The sequence below is a fragment of the Rhincodon typus genome, chromosome 14, assembly GCF_021869965.1.
Source record: "Rhincodon typus isolate 14 chromosome 14, sRhiTyp1.1, whole genome shotgun sequence".
Classification (NCBI taxonomy): Eukaryota; Metazoa; Chordata; class Chondrichthyes; order Orectolobiformes; family Rhincodontidae; genus Rhincodon; species Rhincodon typus.
The window spans coordinates 23,463,441-23,487,447 of record NC_063345.1 but is presented as its reverse complement, the minus strand read 5'-3'; the positions used below and the strand labels follow the sequence as shown (position 1 = coordinate 23,487,447).

The 24,007-nt window shown below is 39.6% G+C and overlaps 2 protein-coding genes across 5 annotated transcripts in view; both read left to right on the top strand.

The window, feature by feature from the left end:
- atp7a (ATPase copper transporting alpha) overlaps positions 1 to 6,198 on the top strand; it is an 88,523-nt gene extending 82,325 nt beyond the window's left edge. For all 4 annotated transcript variants that reach the window (XM_048605055.1, XM_020512035.2, XM_048605053.1 and 1 more), the window contains one exon: positions 133 to 6,198. In XM_048605055.1, the coding sequence (XP_048461012.1) occupies positions 133 to 400 (268 nt within the window). In that variant the 3' untranslated portion in view covers positions 401 to 6,198. The remainder of the gene's footprint in view (positions 1 to 132) is intronic.
- Positions 6,199 to 23,797: 17,599 nt separating this feature from the next.
- pgk1 (phosphoglycerate kinase 1) overlaps positions 23,798 to 24,007 on the top strand; it is a 24,460-nt gene continuing 24,250 nt past the window's right edge. Inside the window, exon 1 of the mRNA XM_048605200.1 lies at positions 23,798 to 23,818. The gene's annotated coding sequence lies outside the window, so the exon portion shown is untranslated. The remainder of the gene's footprint in view (positions 23,819 to 24,007) is intronic.

The window sequence follows — 24,007 nt, the reverse complement described above, 5'->3', positions numbered from 1 at the left end:
GAAGAAATTTTAATACCTTCAGAAGTTGAATGTTTTTGCAATATTACTAATATTTTTTCCTTGGACAATTTGACTTGTGTTATGACCTGTTTTTTTATAGCAGTGTATCCCCTTTATTTTTTGTTGCTTCAGTTACAAGAAACCCGATCCTGCCAGGTTGGAGAACCGAGCTCGGAATCACATGAAACAGAAATCTCTGTCTGACATCAGTGTGCATATTGGTATGGGTGAAATGAGGCGGGATTCACCAAAGCTAAGCCTATTGGACCGAATAGTTCACTACAGCCGAGCCTCCATTAACTCTCTCAGGTCTGAAAGGCGATCTGTCACCAACATTCCTTTACATGATCCAGACAAAAACAATCTCCTTTTGGGAAGAGATGAGGATGATGCAGTTTGAGCATAGCCTTACTGTTTGCAACAGATTGGCAAGATCTGTTCTCCCAATTAGTGTCTTCTCAACCTCTACATCTCACAAATATAGGACTACCACGGAAGTGCAGAGGATGCAGCAGATATACGTTTTATTATAAAATAATATACTTACTACACTGTTGTATAATTGTAATTTATCTTTTCTTTTCAGTCTCTATTTTTAAAAATCTTTTCAGGCTCCTAATCTCTCCCCTTGCATCCAGGAGGGAAAAATATGTTTTAAATTACAGTTTCATGATTGTTCTGCGTGCATAAATCACAAATCCTTACCCTCCATGATTAGCCAACAAGAATTCTGATGGTCATTGCTGCATATCCGTTTTTCTTGCTTTCACAAAACTCAATCTCCATCTAGAATGCAACTGGGAAGCCTTGCACCATTTGAGAGCAGGATGTTTTGAGTGATTGGACTAAATTCCTAACATCTTCAGTTGTGTGAAGTGTGTTTATCCACTTTCATCATTTTGCAATGGTGGCTGTGGCACCCCTTCCTATCCAGTAAAGACCAAATTCATCCTTCGAGCTGATTACTAACTATTCCAAATTTCCGAGTCCTTCTCCTGTTTAGTAAAGGGCAAATGCAATATGTAGGACAAGCCAAAGTGACCTCAATATCCCGGATTCTGTAGTAATGGCTGACTCTGATAAACGGGTACTTGATGTAATTAACCAAACATGGCAACATACGATGTGATGGAGAACCGCAACTGGATAGTGAGGTTTGTTTTTCTGGCAAGCTTACACTTTTGCTGTGATCTTTAAATGGCGCCTCAATATTGAGATTGAAGGAGATACAAAATGCTGGATGAATCTATTTCACAAACTGTTATGGAATAGAAACTTTACTGAACTATTTTAAAAATATTGATTAGCATTTTTTTTGTTGTATCTTACTCTAAGCTGTTCAACTGTCATTTATGTTTAAAAGAACGCTGGAAACAATTGGTACTAAATACAGCTTTGTCCTTCTGCCCAACACCAACAGCAGCACCCCATTCTCTATCCCCCCCATCCTTTTTTAAAAAAAGGTTTTCTTATTCATGCCTGGAAATGTGTTTTTTTTTTAATTTTTAAATGAACCAGCCCATTTGTGTTGGCTGGTTTGTTACAGAGAGAGTTAGCTCTACAATCTTTCCCTTAATTGATTTTCATGGAATTGGATTAGTTGATCTCCCCCTTCTCAGCTTCTTCATGAATCACTTTTTTGAAACCAAGTAGAAATGGCAGCTTAATTCTAGTGAGAAATCCAAAGTTTGGAAGGGTACTTGTCACTTAACGAAATAATTTGTTTTTATTGTACTTTGAATTAGTTTTGTATATACTTAGTGCTGCTGTTGTATCATGGAATACTGATGCAACATTGAGGTGTCTGAAATATCACAATGAGGTACTTTATCTTCAGTTTTGTAGAAAAATTAAAAGCATAAACATTTCTTCCTAAAGGAATGAACTATATCAGCTAATCAATGAGAGTGTAATGTTGAAAGTCCTGTAGTTAAATGTTATTGTAAGCTGTGTCTCCCTGTTAAATGATTAGTCACTCCAGTTTTGTACATAAAATGATGTGTGAAATGTCATTGAAAGCAGAAGTTTTAGAAAAAATCAAATTTTGATCTGCATGAATTTCATGCCAGCTGCATTGTTGATCATTCAAGTCATTTTGTTCAACTAGTTTTAAGTTATCCTTTCATTTGAAGAGTGAACAGATTGTTTCCTGTATTTCCTTTTCCAAAAGTGCTGAGTTTGTACTGGGATATAGAACTGGCAGGTCTTTGGTACCTCCCCGATTATAATTATTCCAAGTTACAAATCTAAACATTGTCTGAGGACCAGGACCTGTTGACCCCACTGTTACCAGAGTATAACACTATGTAGACCTTTCACAGCCAAGATGATTGGATCATGTTCAGGAGAAACAATTCTTATAGACTTTCAGTCAGAAGTGCTTGGATCATTTCTATACAACTCTAAAGAACATGACTGAATTCATTACAAATCAAGACTAAATCCAAGATCTGATTGATTACTCTATCTTAATAAATTACTGGATAGTAAATTTATCCACTGAGTTACCAATGCAGAAATGTTGATAGTAGCCTTCCTCTTAACGATGACCTTCAGCAGATTAGTATATATTCCTGTCCCAAAATTCATGAGATGTTCAGTATTTTTGCCTTCTCAATAAGCTATAGACAATAATAGATTTTTTAGATCTTAATATTGTGACAATTGCTAATTCTACAAGATTAAATGGAAATATGTAACTAATATTAAAGCGTAAGTAAATTATTTTTCTAGTGGAAGGAAAAAAAAATTAAATTCACAAATTTATTAATAATCTTACAAATCAGTTCCAGTAATTTAAGGTTTGAATCAATATTTAAAGTATAGATGCAATGTTAATTTCATTGTCTCAATCAATAATAATTGACATTTTTGTGATAAAATGGTGCTTTAAGATGCTGAGAAATTCCCAGTGTCTTTGGGAGCTCAATTTGTTTTTCAGTCTCTCAATTCATAATGGGAGAAATAATTGGGTAGGAAAGAGAAATTTGCAAAATGAAATTTAAATCTCCAACAAATGAACAGGTTAAATACATGTTAGAAATGGTGGAAATGAAATGAATGATTTTATATTTGTAAAACAGATCCTTTACTGTCTGCAATTATTCAAATTAGAAAATGGCAAAGGAGAAAATTTTGATGTTAATACTGACATGATCTCTTTCCCTGATAATGTCTCAAAGGGAACATGTTTTGGCCAAAATCAGAGGGCTTTTATTAACAGATTTTGTTTCAATGCGGAAATGGTCAGTGATGTATCCAAGATTGCAATGCAGCAAATGTTATATTGAGAAGTTGTTGTACTAATACTAATGTTGTCCAACTGTTGACTCCATCAAAGTTCATATATTTAATTCTCCTTGGTTTTTTAAGCAACTGGGTCTAAAGGCTCAGCTTGGTTTCTAGTCCCTTTATGGGTATTTCCCATCAATACATAAATCTATCAAAGGCAGTTTGATAAATTATTACATCTGCCTCTGTTATACTATAATACACAATACCTTGGCAAAGATCCTTGCCTCCAATCTGCTCTTGTGTGTGCAAGAATTTACCTATTAAGGAATACGCCTGCAGCTACAGCACACGTGACATCAGTGCTTAAAACCTCCAATTACTTCACTTTGTATCCTTGGGCCCTGCCACAGTGTAAGAGCAGATGTTAAAGGCCAGTCTGTCAAACTTAGCTCAACTGTCAAGGAAGAAAAAAACTACTGTCCCTCAGCATAACTGCAAACACGTCAAATGATAACAGTATTCACCTTGAGAGCTTTCCATGCACTTAAAACTATTGATAGTAGTTCTAAATTTGCCCAGCACTAATTTGAACTTTGTTCCTTTCTTCTTTGAAAATATACCTTAAAATATTGTTCTGGGCTTCTTTACCTTTGCATTTACTTATTCCTATGTAACCCTGTTCCTAAAGGCTAAAGAAAGAAGTTCACTCAAAATAGTACTTGTGTATATATTGACATACAAGGGAACTTATAATTTGCCTCTTTTTAGGAGCAAATGCTGAGGATTGGGCCATTGGTCAGGTTCTGACTGAATTTATTTGCAACTTGACACTATTTTTTATCTCGAAAGTTCAAAGAACTCTGTCACACTCCCTGTCAAGTTTGCACAAATGTGAATGTAAAAGGACTGATTCCAGATTTTTGTTTCCTGATTTACATCTTTTTGTTTCATGTGTTCATTTGATATAGTTGATTCAAACTGACCCAACCATTTTCCCATTGATCTGAGAAGATTGCACCACATTAAACCGAGATGCAAATGAATAACCAAAAAAGCAAATTTGTACAGGGGTTGTCCTGTTTCAGAGCAGGACAGGCTCAATATCTAAGATGTAAAGTTCTCATCCTAAAATGAGTTTTAAAAATCTTAATTAATGTGCAATTCAATTAATATTATTACTGTTGAACTTATTTATGTACTCTAATAAAGCTACAACTGTCTTGAGGAAAAAACAGTGCCTTAAATGTAAAGTATATTTTGTGTTTTTTTAAAACGTCTAGTGTCTAAGAGGAAAAAAATTCAAGAACATAATATCTTGTTTCATCTGGTGGTCCCATAACCATCCTGTCATTTTCTTGTCCAAGTTTAAGCAGCTAGACTATTCCATTATGGATTTGCTCAGCATTGTAGAAAATATACATGTTTTGGAAAATTACTACTGGATTGTGTTGTTCATAGATGTGGTAGGCCACCAACTGAACAATGCCAAAATTAAAAATGTTGCATTTGAGATATGGATTATGGTGCATTTGTTAATGATCTGTTTCTACTTTGTTGGTGTTGGTTCGCTCAGTTGGCTGGATAGCTAGTTTGTGATGCAAGAATGATGCCACCAATGATGTGAGTTCAATTCCTGCACTAGCTGAGGTCACCATGAAGGTCCTAGCTTCTCACCCTCATCCCTCGCCTGAGCCATGGTGACCCTCAGGTTAAATTCACCACCAGTCTCATCTCTTTAATGAGTGAACTGTCCTATGGTCCTCTGGGACTATAGTTACATTTATTTTTTGCATTCTACATTGTTGTGAAATGAGTTGCTGTTATTTCTGAGCTAACTGGTGTAGAATTAACTGAACCTTTGCAACAGAGCAAAGAACACGAACAACATGCCTGAAATGAGTTGAACAACAAACAAAAATATGACATTTATAATAAACTCTGCAACTAATCTTGATGTACAAGCAATCAAAACTTATTTTATGTGGTCTTTTTAAAATTAGGTTATCCTTTTATAAAAAAAAGTGCTCCCGTATATTGATTTGATCTGAGATCCCAGTGTTCTTGTAGTTTATATTTGTGTTGCTGGTTATAAATGCATGTCCTCAGCCAATTATCAAGCTAACCCTACAGATGCTATTGGGTGAGATTCTTTCTTAGCTGGTCTAATAAACTAAACATTCCAGTTTAGAAAAGTAAGTATACATGGTGGGGAATAGAAAATATAAACTGCCTACATCTATATCCCAACTTTAAATGTTCCTTTTACCAATTTTGAACTTACTTGGCAGTCTTTTTATTTTGTTGAGGCTTCTAAGTCTTTGGTAAAATTCCTTTGTGCAAATAAATGGTAGTGAATAAAATCTAGAATAAAATATGAAGTATTTCAAATTTGAGTTTTCATAGAGCTGCATATTAGAAGTATAGGAGAAACAAGATCAAAGTTGAAGTAATTTTAAACATGAAGCAAATGTCACAGGAGAGAGTGACAGTCATTTTTTTGGATGCTGTAACATATTGGCAGGGCACGTTAAGGTTCACATTTCCTTTAAATGACTTGCTTTTTAAATTCAAAGTTGTGCTTTAAAGGTCTTTTTTCACATCTTTGATTTGGTCAATAGAACAAGATTGATTGGAACATTATTGTGTACCATAAAGTTAGTTAGTTTGTCAGTAGATGTTTCTTGTAACACAATGTACATAAGCTTACTAACTGGAAGTATAAACATGCTTAAATTATTTTTCCTCTTGAAGGAAATGTTAAAAATATAAATCGTATAAACTCAAATTGCAAAACAAAAAAGTAAATAGTTAGTCTTTCAGTACAGGCTGCAACCTATGCTGAACCATGTCAAAAGCAAACACAGTACTTAAACAAACTAAACCATGAAAATGTATTGAAAATAGGATGAATTGTCCGATGTATATATTAATGTATATTCTACGAATAGAATTTTGTATGCAAAATTTGGGGTTTATTTTTGATTTGTTCTTGAAAAGATCAAAGAAATTGTTTCACGTGGTTTTGTAAATATTTATGTTATCAATTTTTCACATACTAAAGGCTTGGTGTCGATGACCATTAAGATGTGTCTGATATCTACACTTCAGGATTAATTTTTATGGTTACCAGAAGCTTGTTTTTTTTTCTGTTGATGTAATTACTCTTATCCTAAATTCCATCATGATGATTGGAAGCTAACTAGTTTTTGTTGCATAACTCTATACCGCATGCAGTAAATTTAAGTTGCTAAGCGTTAAAACCTTCCAACTGACCCACTGACAAAAATGCACTACACACAATCCCTGGAAAAGAGAGTAGCATAAACGTAGCCCTGAGAGGACTAGCTGTTCATGCTAATAATGAAAAATGAAATCATGGGAACAAAGGCAAAATAGCATTATGTGAGGACCACAAACTGCTGGCTACCCTTATTGTAAAATTATAAGTACATGGGAGCAGAAATAGGCCCTTCAGCCCAGCCAGTCTGTTCCACTATTCTTTAAGATCATGGCTGATCTCATAATGCTCAATGTCACTTTCCTGTCTTCTCCCCATAACGCTTGATTCCCTTCTGGTTTAAAAATCTGTTCACCTCAGCCTTGGAATATACTCAATGAACAAGCTTCAACAGTCCTCTGTGGTAAAGAGTTGCACAGATACTCGCAGATGAAATTCCTCTCATCTCTGATTCCTTAACCTGAGATTATGCCCGCACAGACTCACTCATGAGGGGAAACAAACACTCCATATACCCTCAAGAATCTTGTGTGTTTCAATAAGGTTGTCTCTTGTTCTTCCAAACTGAGTACAGGCTCAACCTAGTCAACTTCTCATAACAAAATCCTACATGCCACAGTTCAACCGGTAGAATCTTTTCTGGAATATCTCCCAATGCCCAGTATATCTTTGCTTTGATAAGGGGACCAAAATTGTCTAGGTATGGTCTAACTAGTGCTTTAAGTTTTAGCAAGGCTTCCCTATTTTAATATTCCATTCCCTTTGGATGAAAAGCTAGCTTCCTTTTATCTGCTAAACATGAACTTGTTGTGATTTATGGCAAAATCTCTGTGCTGTAGCTTTCTGCAGTCTTTTTCCATCAAAATAATATTTAGCTCCTCTATTCTCTCTGCCAAAATGCATAATTTCACATTGCCAAATTATATTTTGACTGCCAAGTTTTTGCCTACTCTGTCTCTTAATCTGTCCCTGACATTCTATTAGATCACCGCTGTTCTATCCCAGGTCTCGATGACTCTTTTGTTCCAGCTCTTCACAGCCTTCAACTCTTTCGTTTCAAAAATCCATCTAGCTCCACACCTAGAGTCGTGCAGCACGGAGACAGACTCTTTGGTTCAACCAGTCCATGCAGACCACAATCCCAAACTAAACTAGTCCCACCTGCCTGACTTTGACCCATATCCATCCGAACATTTCTTATTCATATGTTTATCTAAATGTCTTTTTAAACTCCCTCTAGAAGTTCATTCCACAGATGAACCACACTGGGGGGGGGGGGGGGAAATTGCCCTTCATGTCTTTTTTTTTAAATCTTTCTCCTCTCACCTTTAAAAATATGTCCCTAGTCTTGAAATCCCCCCACCCTAGCGAAAAGACACTTGCCATTTGCCTTATTTATATCCATTATAACCTTTATAAGGTCACTTCCAACAACTTACCCTCCACTAAAGTCAGACTCACAGGTCTATAGTTTATAATTCCCAGGCTTCTCCTTACATCCCTTCTGAAACAAAAACACAACATTAGCCACTCTCCAGACACTGACTACACTGAAAGAAGAAATTCCCTTGCATCTCCACTTTAAATTAATCTTCCTCACTCAATAATTATGTCCCTTATTTTGAGATTTCCCCCATGAGTGGAAAACAGTCTCTCAACATCTCAGAATCTTATATGTTTCAATAGTATCATCTGGCATCCTTTGAATCTCTAATAAATAAAGGCTTAATCTGTTTACCCATTCTGGACTAGTCAATTGCTTCACCGCAGGAATCAGCCTAGTGAATCTGTTTGAACTGCCTACAATGCTAATGTATCCTGTTTAAATATGAGGACCAAAACTGTCCACAGTACTCTGGGTGTGGCCACACAAACACCCTGTACTATAGGAATATGACTTCGCTATTTTTAAACTCCAACCTCCTCGCAATAAAGGGCAAAATTCCATTACCACTTTATTGGTGCATGCTAATCTTTTGTTTCATTCACAGATTCCTATGTCTGTCTTCATTTAAATAATCTGCCTTTTGATTCTTCCTACCAAAGTGCATGATCTCTCACCTTACTACACTAAACTCCATATGTCAAGTTTTTGTCCACTCATTCCAAATCCCCTTGCAAATTTCTGCCTCCTCCTCCAAGTCATTAATGTTGTAGTAATTGAATGAGGTCCCGGGACTGATTTTTGTGGCATTCCACTAGTTATGTCTTTCCAATCTGGTTAAAATTCATTGATCCCAACTTTGCCTTCTGTGTGTTAACTAATCCTCAGTGCATGCTAGTATATTACCCTCAATACCATGAAGTCCTACCTTGTACAATAACCTTTTATATGACGTCTTATTGGGTGCCTTCTTAAAAATCCAAATACATAACATCTACCAGTTCCCCTGTTAACAACTGTGCTTGTTATATCCACAAAGAAATTTGTGAAATTTTTGTTATATCCACATCACTTTCACAACACCATTGTAATAGATATAGTGTATTTTTCAAATGGAGGATAATGTGGGAAAATGTGAAGTTGTTTACTTTGAAAGGCAGAACAAAAGGACAGCATATTACTTAAATGGAGAAAAAGTACAGAAAGTCACAATGAAACACAGAAAGCTAGCTCAAAGGTGTAGCAGATAATGTTAGCTCTTTTTTCGAGGGTGTTGGAATAGAAGAGTAGGGTCATTTGAGTAGCTTTAGACTCCTTATTTAAGGGAAAAAAAGCAGTTCAGAGAAGGTTCCTTAGGGTGGTTGCTGACATGGAGGAATTGTTTTATGAGCAAAATCTAATCAGGTTGGGCACCTGCTCACTGGAGTTCAGAAGAATGGGAGGTGATCTCATTGAAAATATAGGATTCTTAAGGGGCTTCACCAGGTACATGCTGCTGAGGATGTTTCCCCTTATGGGCAGAGGGCATAATCTTAGAACTAAGGGGCACCAATTTAAGAGTGAGATGAGTTTCTTCTCAGAGGGTTGAGAGTCTTTAGAACTCCTTACCACGGAGAGCTGTGGGGGCAGAGTCCTTGTGTATATTTAATGCTGAGATAGATTCTTGATCAGTCGGGGAATCGAGGGTTATAAATGGGCATGAAGAATGTCGAATCAGTCATGATCCTTTTGAATGGTGAGGGAAATTCTCTGAAAATTTCTCATTCAGGTTTGTGAGCTGGAAAGACATTCTAAGCCACAGGTGGAGTGTTCTTGAAGAAGTCTGAATCTGGACCACTGACTCTGGAATAGAGACTACAACCAGTGAAGTCCACACACACTGAATAAATTTTTAAAAATTGGGATATTTGAAAGTGAATAAAGGTGTATTTTCAACATACAGTCATGGAGATGTACAGCCTAGAAAGAGACCGTTTTGTCCAACTCGTCCATGATGACCAAATATCCTAAATAAATCTAGTCCCATTTGGCCCATATCTCTCAACTCTTCCTATTCCTATACCCTTCCAGATGCCTTTTAAATGTTGTAATTTTACTAGCCTTCACCACTTCCTCAGGCAGCTCATTCCATACACGCACCACCCTCTGTGTGAAAAAGTTGCCCCTTAGGTCCCTTTTGAATCTTTCCCTCTAACCTTAAACCTATGCCCTCTAATTTTGGACTCCCGCCACCCTGGGGAAAAGATCTTGTCTATTTACCCTATCCATGCCCCTCATGATTTTATAAACCTCTATAAGGTCACCCCTCAGCCTCCGATGCTCCAGGGAAAATAACCCCAACCCATTCACCCTCTCCTTATAGCTCAAACCCTCCAACTCTGGCACCATCCTTGTAAATCTTTTGTGAACCCTTTCAAGTTTCACAACATCCTTCCTATAGGAGGGAAACCAGAATTGCATGCAATATTCCAAAAGTAGCCTAACAAATGTGCTGGACAACCACAACATGACCTCTCAACTCCTATACTCAATGCGCTGACCAATAAAGGCAAGCATACCGAATGCCTTCTTCACTATCCTAACTAACTGCGTCTCCATTTTCAAGGAACTATTAACCTGCACTCCAAGGTCTCTTTATTCAGCAACACTTGCCAGGACCTTACCATTAAGTATATAAGTCCTGCCCTGCTTTGCTTTTCCAAAATGCAGCAGCTCACATTTATCTAAATTAAACTCCATCTGCCACTCCTTGGCCTATTGGCCCATCTGATCAAGAACCCATTGTACTTTGAGGTAACCTTCACTGCCCACTAGACCTCCAACTTTGGTGTCATCTGCAAACTTACTAACCATACCTCCTACGTTCACATCCAAAACATATATATAAATGATGAAAAGCAGTGGACCCAGCAGCGATCCTGTGGCACGCTGCTGGTCACAGGCCTCCAGTCTGAAAAGCAACCCTCCACCACCACCACCACCTTCTGTCTTCTACCTTCGAGCCAGTTCTGTATCCAAAAGGCTAGTTCTCCCTCTATTCCATGTGATCTAACCTTGCTAACCAATCTACCATGAGGAACCTTGTTAAATGCCTTACCGAAGTCCATATAGATAATGTCCAATGCTCTGCCGTCATCATTCCTCTTTGTTATTTCAACAAACTCAAGTTTGTTAGACACAATTTCCCATGCACAAAGCCATGTTGACGATCCCTAATCAGTCCTTGCCTTTCCAAATACATGTAAATCCTGTCTGTGAGGATTCCCTCCAACAACTTGCCCACTGCCGATGTTAGGCTCACTGGTCTATATATCCCTGGCTGTTCCTTAACACCTTTCTTAAATACTGGCAGTACCAACCTCCAGTCCTCCAGCACCTCACTCGATGACACAAATACCTCAGCAAGGTGCCCAGCAATCACTTCCCTAGCTTCCCACAGAGTTCTAGGGTACACCTCATCGGGTCCCAGGGATTTATCCACCTTTTTGCATTTTAAGACATTCAGCACTACCTCCTCTGTAATTTGGACATTTTTCAAGATGTCACTACTTATTTCCCCTGTTCTCCACTTACATATTCTTCTCCACAGTAAAAACCCAGATCTCACAGTTAACTACTAACTGCATATTGAATAATGGCCATTATGAATGTTGTTTTTAATTGAAAACTATATGGTAACCTGGTAGCAGTCTCCCTTTTCTCATTAATATCAAAACACTCTATTTGGTCAGACCATTCAATCATCTCTGACATCTCTGTGATATTCTCACATATGTAATCATCATCCTCCACCATAACATCCCCAACCATTCAAACCACAGTCTGACTTTGTTTTTTCTCACCAGTGAGACTACCTGAACCAGAGGTACGAAAGGCATTTCCTGTGACTATTGGGCACTATCGTTTCCTGTTGTTCCCAAGCTCTCTTTAATGCTCACCAAGTCAACTATCGCATCTCCTCCATTATCCAACTCGATGAGATTGCTCATGGTTCCACCCCTAAGCCTACCATCACAGAAATATATCTATGTTTCTCTACCCACCGAAAAGAATAACTTCTGGACTTACCGAAGGACTCCCTACTCCTCATCGTTGATATGCAGTATTTGATTACATCATCCATGAACAATGAGTCAGCTTCCAAATGAGAGTTACAAGATCTTAGAAAATAGGGAAATAAAATGTCCAACATTGCAGAAATAAGAGTCCAGAATAGCGGTCTTCCAACCCATACCACGCTGGCACCGAGCCTCCAGTCCACACCAGGCCCTGGCTCCAGACTGTGCCAGGCTTCACTTTGAGGTTCATGAGGCAGGGAGATTGCTCTAGGCCACCTAGCCGGGCCAAGAGGATGCCACACTGGGGGGCTGCCTTGCTATGCCGGGAGGCCTCCATGCCATGCCATGCCAGGAGGCTGCCATGGAAGTCCATAAGGTTGCCAGGCCAGGAGGCCACTGTGCCAGGCCAGGCTGGGAGTCTTTGGAGGCCAGCAGTAGTTGTCAGAAGCCGGGGGAGCAGAAGGAAGAAAACACCAAGAGGAAAGAAAAGAGAAGGAAAGAAGAACAGGCGGAGTGGATGAGCTCCGGCTGTAGCGTCCTACTCTGCTGCCATCATGGACTGTGCATGTAGATTGTAGATGTAGATTAGGGGTAGCTGTTCGAGGGTAAATCCATATCCGGCAAGCAGGAATCTTTTAAATGTTAGTTGATTAGAGTTCAGAACCAACAGGACCCTGTGAAAATGAAGAGTAAGGATGGAAAGATTTTGGGAACCTTGGATGACAAGAGAAATTGAGAGCTTAGTCAAAAGGAAAAGGGAGGCATATGTAAATTTAAGAAACTGAAGATAGACAATGCCCTCAAAAAATACAAAGATAGCAGGAAAGAACTCCAGCTAAGAATTAGGAGGGCTAAAAGGGGCCATGAAATATCTTTGGCAAACAGGATTAAGGAAAATCCCAAGACATTTTACACATATATAAGGTGCAAGAGGGTAGCTGGGGAAAGAGGTAGTCCACTCGAGGGCAATGAAAATTTATGCATGGAGCTGGAGGAAGTGGGTGAGGTCCTTAAATGAACACTTTACATCAATGTTTACAAAAGAGACGGACATGGTAGATGGTGAGTCTCAGGAGGGGTACATTGATATTCTAAGCCATGTCAATATAAAAATGGAATAGGTGTTGGGTGTTTTGAAAAGAGTTAAGGTAGACAAGTTCCCAGGACCTGATGGGATCAATCACAGAATGCTGAAGGAGGCAGGTGAGGAAATTGCTGAGGCCTTGTACAAAATCTTTGTATCTCTTTAGTCATAGGAGAGATCCCAGAGGACTGGAGAATAGCTAATGCTGTTCCTTTGTTTAAGAAGGGCAACAGGGATAATCTGGGAAATTACAGGCCGGTGAGCTTTACTTCAGTGGCAGAGAAATTATTGGAGAAGTTTCTTGGGGATAGGATTTACTCGAATTTGTAAAAATATGGACTTATTAGCAATAGTCAACACAGCTTTTTGTAGGGAAGATTGACATGATTGACTTTTTTGAGAAAGTGATGAGGTCAGGGAGGCGCCATGCTGTCTATATGGACTTCAACAAAGCCTTTGACAAGGCCCATTGTGGCGGACTGATACAAGAGATGAAATCACATGGAATCTGAGGTTAGCTGGTAAGATGCATATCGAACTGGCTTAGTCATAGAATACAGAGAGTAGCAGTGGAAACGTGTTTTTCTGACTGGAGATCTGTGACCAATGGTGTTCTGCAGGGATCAGTTGTGGGACTCCTGTGTTGTTTTTGCAATATATATAAATAATTTGAAGGATAATGGTGCAAGTTAGAGGTTCAACTGGCCAATGTGAGGCTTTTTGTTGATTATCAGGACATCCTCATTCTGGTATTTCTGGAGAGAATTTCAGACTATAGATCCTCCAGCTATCACAAAGTGTGAAAGCTGGTGAAGATGCAGACCTAGATCACTTGTCCTGAGGATCCAAATGAAAGACAATTGTTTTGGGCAAGACTTAAAAGTGCTTTGAGGCAAAAAGCGGTAGGTGAAAGCGATGTGCAATTAAATGTTGATGGGTAAATGCAAATATAATTAAAATCGTTGCGTCTGTCAAGATGGTACAACAAAGAGGAGCCGTAAATGATTATAGTATAGAATAAACAATTTACAGCATGATTTTTTTTTTGTTCTCAGCTGTGCAAAACATATGAACTTGCTCTCTCTCTCTCCAAGAACTTAACCATGATTTCTCTCCACAGATGCTGCCAGACCTGCTGAGCTTTTCCAGCGATTTCAATTTTTGTCTGTGCAAGACCTTGTAGCTTCCACTGCTTCAACGTATATTTTGGTGTAACCTCCTGCCCAATGTGAGGTCTCATAAAGCTGGGGAGGGGGAAAATACAGGACAATTTTCCATGTGACTTTCTTTTACTTCCTGGTTTTAGCTGTCTTTTGGAGGCAAGATACCTATTTATCTCTCCTGACTGGAAATGAAAGTGAGAATAGTGGGAAATCAGATTGCTGGTCTTTACGATGACACTGTCATATCTTTCCTGCTGACCAGCTAAGTGTTCCCACTGGTTGTGGCCTAGAAGTGATTTGCTTGTCTCCAACGGATAAGAAAGTATGGTAGGAAAACCCAGAGCATCAAAGGAAACCTGCAAAAAAAAAAAAGCTGCATTTGCTGGAAGTCTGAAACAAAATCAGGAATTGCTTTTGAAACCCAGCGGGTCTGGCAACATCTATGGAGAGAGAAACAGAGTGAACGTTTCAGGCCCAGTGATCCTACTACCTAATACTAGAGATATTTAAGTGACTCTTGGATAGGCGTGGTGGATGATAATATAATGTAGGATAGTTTGATTTTGGTAGGATAATAGGTTGGCACAACATCATGTGCCGAAGGGCCTGTACTGTACTGTTCTATGTTCAAATAAAATTAGACATTTCTCCTAAGAGGCTTACTCTTCTTTGATCAGGTTAGACCCAATTCTATATTCAGGAGTTGTGACAAAAGCTCAAAAACCTGACATTTTAGCTGAATTAATTTCCTTTTTTCACAAACGATGTGTGATAGTGTTTTCAAGATATTCTGCTCTTGTTTCAGATTTCCAGTGTCTGTGGTATTTTGCATCTGTTTCGGAGAAAAGCCAGTTCACTTTGTAGCTCCTGGTCACCATCTAATGGTTCTTCCATAAAATTACATCTGTAGTTCCAAAAAGGATAAACATAATGCTAATAATTGTATAAGCCCCAGAACACTGTGCGCAGTGAGCCCTGGGACAGCACATACAAAGCAGCCCCCAGAGCAGCGTGCAGGCTGCAAGTCCTGGCCAGAGACCAGTGTCAGGGGACAATCCTTACCTTAGAACACTGTAATCTTAATCCCTTAATATATTCCTATTTTTAGCTTATTTTCAACTATGTAATTAAGCAACTACTTTTATCCCTCTGCTGTATCCAAGAATACATGTACCTAAGATGTTGCCATAGGAAGGCAGACATTGTAAAGGTTTTGCACTGTGCTCCTACAATGGGGCACACGTGACATTAAAAGGATATTGTATTGTATTACACTGTAACTAATATTGTAACGAAAGAAGCTGTACCTAGGTACCTTTGTACCTACGATAGCACAATAAGTTGCAAATAATCAACTTCTCATTAGACTCATTTGAGTACATGTGACAATAAAGCTAATTCTAATTCTCATTCTACCATTCAGATGCCTTTTAAATGTTGTAATTGTAACCACCTCCACCACCTCCTCTGGCAGCTCATTCCATTCACAAATCACCATCTGTGAGAAAATGCTGCCCCTTAGGTCCCTTGTAAATCTTTCCCCTCTCACTTTAAACCTATGCCCTCTAATTTTGGACTCCCCTACCCTGGGAAAAATGACCTTGGCTATTCACTGTATCCATACCCCTCATGATTTTATAAACCTCTATAAGGTCACCCCTCAGCCTCCGACAGTTCAGGGAAAATAGCCACAGCCTATTCAGCCTCTTCCTATAGCTCAAACCCTCCAAACCCAGCAACATCCTTGTAAATCTTCTCTGAAGTGTTTCAAGTTTAACAACATCCTCAGCAGCATTGTGAATGCGTGGCTGCGACTGCAGTGGTTCACGAAGGAAGTTCAGTACTACTTTCTCAAGGACAAGTACGGTTGGGCAATAAATAATGGCCTTGCCAACAATGCCCACATCCCATGAATGAATAAAAGACGTATCAGTTTCAGCAATGATTCTGGTTCAACTGTAGCCCAGCATGAGTCAGCATTTTCAGAGGAAACCATCCGAAAAATGGTTTGTGGGGCTTTGTGGTAGGGGAAATGTATTTTTATTTTAAATCTGAAATCAGATATTCCAGTAAAGATTTCTCTTTTATTTCAAATACATTTTCTATAATCCAGTGTCCTACCTGGAATAAATCAAGTGTCAAATAGATTTTTGTTTGGTTGAGGTAAGGATTAAAACTGTACTCTCTGCACTACAGTTAGTACAATCCTCCCTCAACCCCATCCCAGGCCCCAAGAAGACTTTCCACATCAAGCATCTGCCAATGTGGTATACTGAATCCGCTGTATCCGTTGTGGCCTCCTCTACATCGGGGAAACTAAGCGGAGGCTTGGGGACCGCTTTGCAGAACACCTACGCGCGGTTCGCAAGAAACAACTGCACCTCCCAGTCGCGAACCATTTCAACTCCCCCTCCCATTCCGCAGACGACATGTCCATCCTGGGCCTCCTGCAGTGCCACAACGATGCCACCCGAAGGTTGCAGGAACAGCAACTCATATTTAGCTTGGGTACCCTGCAGCCCAATGGTATCAATGTGGACTTCACAAGCTTCAAAATCTCTCCTCCCCCTACCGCACCCCAAAACCAGCCCAGCTCGTCCCCGCCTCCCTAACCTGTTCTTCCTCCCACCTATCCCTTCCTCCCACCTCAAGCCGCACCCCCATCTCCTACCTACTAACCTCATCCCGCCCCCTTGACCTGTCCGTCCTCCCTGGACTGACCTATCCCCTCCCTAACTCCCCACCTACACTCACTTTTACTGGCTCCATCCCCGCCTCCTCGACCTGTCTGTTTCCTCTCCACCTATCTTCTCCTCTATCCATCTTCTATCCATCTCCCCTTCTCTCCCTATTTATTTCAGAACCCCCTTCCCCTCCCCCATTTCTGATGAAGGGTCTAGGCCCGAAACGTCAGCCTTTCTGCTCCTGTGATGCTGCTTGGCCTGCTGTGTTCATCCAGCTCTGCACCTTGTTGTCTCAGTACATTCACTTTATGTATTGATCTCTAACTTGCTGCAATTGCTCTGGTGTTTGGTAAATTCAAGAGTTGTACTAAAAGCAAATTGCTTGAGATCTGAAGTAAGAGAAAATGCTGGAGAAACTCAGCAGATTTGGCAAATTCTGTGGAGACAGAAACTAAGTTAATTCATTTTAAATTGTTCAACCATGTTTATGTTAGTTTTCTTCAATCAAAATACTTAATTTTCCTGGGATAATCTAAAGTTATCTCAGAAAGGGAATGATGTGGCTATGTCAACTAAGTTGTGAAAGTACAGCCACAACATTAATATCAAATCAACAATAGGTATGTGAAATGTAGGTGTGTCCAGTTAAGTGTAAGGAAGTTGACAATTAGTAGCTATAGAATCTTAAGTCTATGAACTTTTTGATAATATTACACTCTACTTTCTGTGAAGTCTTATGGTAGTATCCCTGTCTCTCTGCCTGAACATCCAGGTTTGACTTCCACACCAAGACTTGTTGGCCATAGAAAGTGCATTCACAAATTTGCTAAACCGGTTGATTGTCACCATGTAAGGTCTCCCAATATGCCTGATGCCAGACAGAAAGAGTTGGAAAATCTCCTGATCAATCATTCTGCCGAAGGTAATAGCAAACTGCTACAGCACTTTGCACATAGGCCTGCAGCAATCTATTGGAAGTCTGTGGCCCTCAAGAACAACTATGGCAGAAAAGGCCAAATTCATAATGATTATCTCCTATAACATGCAACATTAGCCAAATTAATCTTAGACATGTTATCATGTGAATGCTACATTGACACATCCTTAAAAAACAATCAATGAAGGAAACAGAGAGTCAAATTAGACTAGAAATCCAGAGATTGTGACCAAGGGCCCCTTGAAGCTACAGTATATGTATTTAATATATATGTTAATTTGGTTTCTGAAACATTCGAAGTTAGAGGCTATGTAAGACAAAAGTAGAAAGAAAATGAAAACAAAGTCAGAGTAGTTTCACTAGAGTTTAAAAGAAAGGAAGAAAATCAAGAAGGCAGCTTATGAAGGCTGAACATATTGGATATGTAGAATCATGTTTGTAGTTTCCTGTCTTGTTATTTAATGTAATCTGAAGATTGACAACATTGGAATATGACTATCAAATTATATTAAATGATATATGTTGTGTATAATCACTGGCTTGAATCACACAGAAATCATTGTTGAAAGACTAACAAATTTAGGTTGTAATGGTAATTTTGGGAAGAAATCTGTTTACAATTTGACTTGTCTACAACTATCACCACAAATCCAATTCAACCAATTATAGTCTGATCAGGCTATGTCCAAACATCACTGATCTCGGTAGGTTTGGCAAAGTGGTCTCCAGTAGGTGGAATCAGATCTGGCGTAAAAGAAGATGGTTGTGATCACTGGAGGTCAACCATTTCAGGTCAGAACACTGCTGCAGTTTTTCTCAAAATGATATCCTCAGCCAGTCATCTTCAGATACTTCATCAACATCCTTTTCTCCATCATTATGACATAATAATATAAGAACATAAGAACTAGGAGCAGGAGCAGGAGTAGGCCATCTGGCCCCTCGAGCCTGCCCCGCCATTTAATAAGATCATGGCTGATCTTTTTGAGACTCAGCTCCACTTACCCGCCCATTCACCATAACCCTTAATTCCTTTACTGTTTAAAAATTTATCTAACCTTGCCTTAAAAACATTCAGCGAGGTAGCTTCAACCGCTTCATTGGGCAGGGAATTCCACAGATTCACAACCCTTTGGGTGAAGGAGTTCCTCCTGACCTCAGTCCTACATCTGCTTCCCTTTATTTTGAGGCAATGCCCTCTAGTCCTAGTTTCACCTGCTAGCGGAAACAACCTCCCTGCCTCCACCTTATCTATTCCCTTCATAATCTTATATGTTTCTATAAGATCTCCCCTCATTCTTCTGAATTCCAATGAGTATAATCCCAGTCTACTCAGTCTCTCCTCATAATCCAACCCTCTCAACTCTGGAATCAACCGAGTGAATCTCCTCTGCACCCCCTCCAGTGCTAGTATATCTCTTCTCAAGTAAGGAGACCAAAATTGCACACAGTACTCCAGGTGTGGCCTCACCAGGACCCTATACAGCTGCAGCATAGCCTCCATGTTTTTAAACTCCATTCCTCGAGCAATGGCAGACAAAATTCCATTTGCCTTTTTAATTACTTGCTGCACCTGCAATCCTACTTTTAGTGATTCATGCACAAGGACACCCAAGTCCCTCTGCACAGCAGCGTGCTGCAATTTTCTACCATTTAAAACATAGTCCATTTTGCTGTTATTCCTACCAAAATGGATGACCTCACACTTATCAACATCGTACTCTATCTGCCAGACCTTTGCTCACTCACTTAGACTATCTATATCCCTCTGCAGACTTTCAGTGTCTTCTGCACACTTTGCTCTACCACTCACCTTAGTGTCATCCGCAAATTTTGACACACCACACTTCGTCCCCAACTCCAAATCATCTATGTAAATTGTAAACAATTGCGGTCCCAACACTAATCCCTGAGGCACACCACTAGCCACTGACCGCCAACCAGAAAAACACCCATTTACCCCTACTCTTTGCTTTCTACTGGTCAACCAATCCTCTATCCATGCCAATATATTACCTGTAATACCGTGCAACTTTATCTTATGTAGCAGCCTTTGGTGTGGCACCTTGTCAAATGCCTTCTGGAAATCCAGATACACCACATCCACAGGTTCCCCATTGTCCACCATGGGAATGTTCAACGACTGTGATTGTGCAATGCAACCTTTTAAAATTCAAAATACTGCTTTGCTTCTTCATTTAAAAATTAAAAATACCTGATGCATGGATGTCCTTAAAATAAACCAGAATGTATCATTCTTGGGTAAAAATTATTTGTTTTGGTCGGGCAGCATGCATTCCAGATTCTAACTACTTGCTGTATCAAAAGATTTTTCCTCATGTTGCCATTACTTCTTTTACCAAACACACAGAATGCTGGAGAAACTCATCAGCTCTGGCAGAATCTGTGGAGACAGAAACAAACTCAACATTTCAAGTCCAGTATGACTCTTCCTCAGAACTTCTTTCACCAAGTTCCTTAAAATGGTGTCTACTGGTTTCGATCCTTCTACCAACAGGAACAGTTTCTTTCTATCTACTCTGCCATCTATCTGCTCTGCCGGAAACTTCATGTGTTTTAATGCTTCTATTCTAAATCTCTTTTTAGTAGTAAAATTAAACAGAATTTTAAAAGTAAAATAACTCTTTTATTCAAGAAGGAAGGGAAGCAGAAAACAGGAAGCTACTGTCCGGTTAGTTTGGCACCTCTTATGCGGAAGCTATTACAATCATTAAGGAGATTATAGCTAGGCACATAGAAAATCTCAAGGCAAGAATTAGTGTGCATATGGTTTTGTGAAAGGTAAATCGTGTTTAATCAATTTATTAATAGGAGTTCATTGAAGGAGCAATATGCTGTGAATAAAGGGGAGCCATTGCACACTGTACTTGGATTTTAAGAAGGCATTTGACAAGGAGCCACATGAAAGTTATTGTGCAAAGTACGATGTTGTGCTGCAACAAGTTACATACTAGTTTGGATAGATTGGCTGGCTGGCAGAAAACAGAGAGTATACATAAATGCATCGTTTTCTGATTAGCAGAATATGATGAGTAGTGTCCCTCAGAGGACTGTGCTGAGGCTTCAGCTTTTTACAATCTATATCAATGTCTTAGATGAGGGGAGTGAAAACTTGGAAGCTAAATTTTCAGGTGGCACAAACATAGGTAGGGAAGTCTAGAAATATAGAAAATAGGAGCAGGAGTAGGCCATTTGGCCCTTTGAGCCTGCTCTGCTATTCACCACAATCATGGTTGATCATCGACTCAGTACACTGTTTCCACTTTCTCCACATATCCTTTGATCCCTTTATCCCTAAGAACTATTTCTAACTCTTTCTTGAAAACATTTAATGTTTTGACCTCAACCGCTTTCAGTGGTAGAGAATTCCAAAGGCTTACCACTCTCTGGGTGAAGGAGTTTCCTCATCTCCGTTCTAAATGGCCTACTCTACATCCTTAGACTGTGATTCCTGGCTGTGCATCCCTTGGTCATTGGTAACATCCTTCCTGTGTTTATCTATTCCTGTTAGAAACATACAGGTTTCTATGAGAACTACTTTCATTCTTCTAACCATCAGCAAATAGCGTTCTAACTGAGCCAGTCTCTCTTCATTTGTCGGTCCCGCCATCCCAGGAATCAGTCTGGTGAATATTGTTGCATTCCCTCCATAGCCAAAACATGCTTCCTCAAATAAGGAGGTCAAAAATGCATACAGTTCTCCAGGTGTGATTTCATCAAGGCCCTGTACAACTGCAGTATTCCTGCTCCTGTGCTTGAAACCTCTCAGTATAAAGGCCAATAGTGTACAAGGAAATCCAGGTCTCATTGCACCTCTCCCTTTCCCAATTTATCACCATTCAGATAATTATCTGCCTTCCTGCTTTTGACACCTCTGTATGTTATGAAGAAGAAACAATGAGGTTGCAGATAAAAATAGATAGGTTCAGTGAGTGGAAAACAGCTTGCAAATTGATCAATGTAGGATGATATGAAATTGTTCATTTGATAGGAAGAATCAAAAAGGAGAGAACAGAAAATGTTTAAGGTGTAGAGGGTTCTAAGTGTTCTCATGTGTGTGCCTTATAAAATTAGTGTGCAGGTACTGCAAGTAGTTCAGAATGCTGATGGAATGCTATCCTTTATTGTAAAAGAAATTGGACCTAAAAGTAAGAATGTTATGCAGGGCATTGTGAAGACCACATAAGAACGTGAGATAGAGGAGCAGAAGTAGGTCATTCGATCCATTGAGTCTCGTTTGCCATTCACTGAGATCATGACTGATCTGATAGTCTTTAATGCCACTTTCCTGTCTTTTCTTCATAACTCTCAATTCGCTTACTGACTTAAAATCTGTCTGTCACAGCCTTTAAAATAGTTAAGACCCATCCTCGACAGCCCTCTGCGGTAAAGAATTCCATGGATTCACTACCTCGAATTCCTCCTCATCTCTGTCTCAAATGCGCAACCCCTTACTCTAAGATTATGTCCCACCTTGGACTTTCCCACAAGTATCTTTCCGCTTCTACCCTGTCAAACCACATAAGAATCTTATGTTTCAAAAGGTCACCTTTCCAAAGAGTACAGGCTAATCCAAGCAACTTCTCCTCATAAGAAAATCCCTCCATGCCCAGATCAACCCAGTGAACCCTCTCTGGAACTGCCTCCAATGCCAATGTATCATGCCCTAGATAAGGGGACCAAATCTTGAATAGTGTGTGTAGTTTTGTTTGCCTTATTTAAGGAAGGATGTAAATTCTTTTGGAGAAAGTTCAGTGGAGGTTTATTCAATTAACACATGAAATACACAGATTGTCCTATGAGGAAAGGTTGGAGAGAATGGACATTTTTCCACCACAGTTTAGCAGAGTGAGGGGTGATTTGTTTGATAAATATAAGATCATGAACGGTCTTGAAAAGTGAATGTGGAAAGGATGTTTACCTTTTGTGAGTGAGTGCAGAATTAGGAGCACTGTTTTAAAATAGGGGGTGACCCTTTTTGGACAGAGATGAGGGAAATGTTTTTCTCCCAGAGGGAGATGAGACTTTAGAATTCTGTACCTCAGAAGACAGCGGGGTTGGATCGTTGAATATTTGTAAGGCATATGTAAATAGATTCTTGAGAATCAAAGGTTATCAGGGATAGTTGAGAATACGGAATTCAAAATAAACAGATCAGTCATGATCTTATTGAATGGTGGAACAAGATTTAGGGGTTGAATAGCTTATCTTTGCCCCAAGTTTGTATGTTTAATCCTCACTCCTCCGACATATCCATGTAACCGAGTTTCCTCATCCCTGGTTCTAGGGAATCCTTTCCACTCCTTTTCTCTTGCCTTCCTTGCCTGCCTAAAATGAAGTGCCCAAAACTGGATGCAATGCTCCATTTGATGCTGAACTAGTGTTTTACAGAGGTTTAACATGCTTGATTTTGTATGCTTAGGGAGAAAGAAATAGAAGGATGAACAGATTGGCTAGAAGAGATTTTTGTTGAAGGTAAGTGCCATCTTTGAATAACTTCATTAAACTTGTTCCTGCGATGGTGGAACTGTTGCATGAAGTATTCTCCAGAGTTTGCAAATGCGAGGTAATCACATTGAAACCGATAAAAAAGGGATGGATAGGGTAGATGCAGGTGTTTCCACTGGTTGGTGCATCCAATTCCAGTTTAAAACTAAGGGGGGTTTCCACTGAGGTTGGAGATGAGGGAAAATTATTTTACTCAGGGAGTTGTGAAAGTTTGCAGTTCTCTATCATTGAGGACTATAGAGGCACAGGAATTGGTAGGAATTGATAGACTTCTGATTACTAGTGGCATACAGGGCTATGAGGATCAGATGCATAAAAGGCATTGAAGTGTTTTTTTAATCCATGGATGTAGGCATTGGTTGCTGAGTCCATTCCTAATTGCCTCTTGACCTGAGCAGCTTGGGCCATTTCAGAGGGCAGTTGAGTCAACCATATTGCTGTGAGACTGGAGTCATGCATAGGCATTGGGGATGGATGAGATTCCTTTCCCAAAAGGACATTAGTGAAGTAAGTGGGTTTTTGCAACAATGATGGTCCCCATTAGGCTATAAATTTATGGAATGGAAATTTCCCCACCTGCCAAGTGCACTTCAGAACCATTTCTGTTCTGAAGACAGAGATAACAAGGTGTAGAGCTGGATGAACACAGCAGGCCAAGCAGCATCAGAGGAACAGGAAGGCTGACGTTTCGGGCCT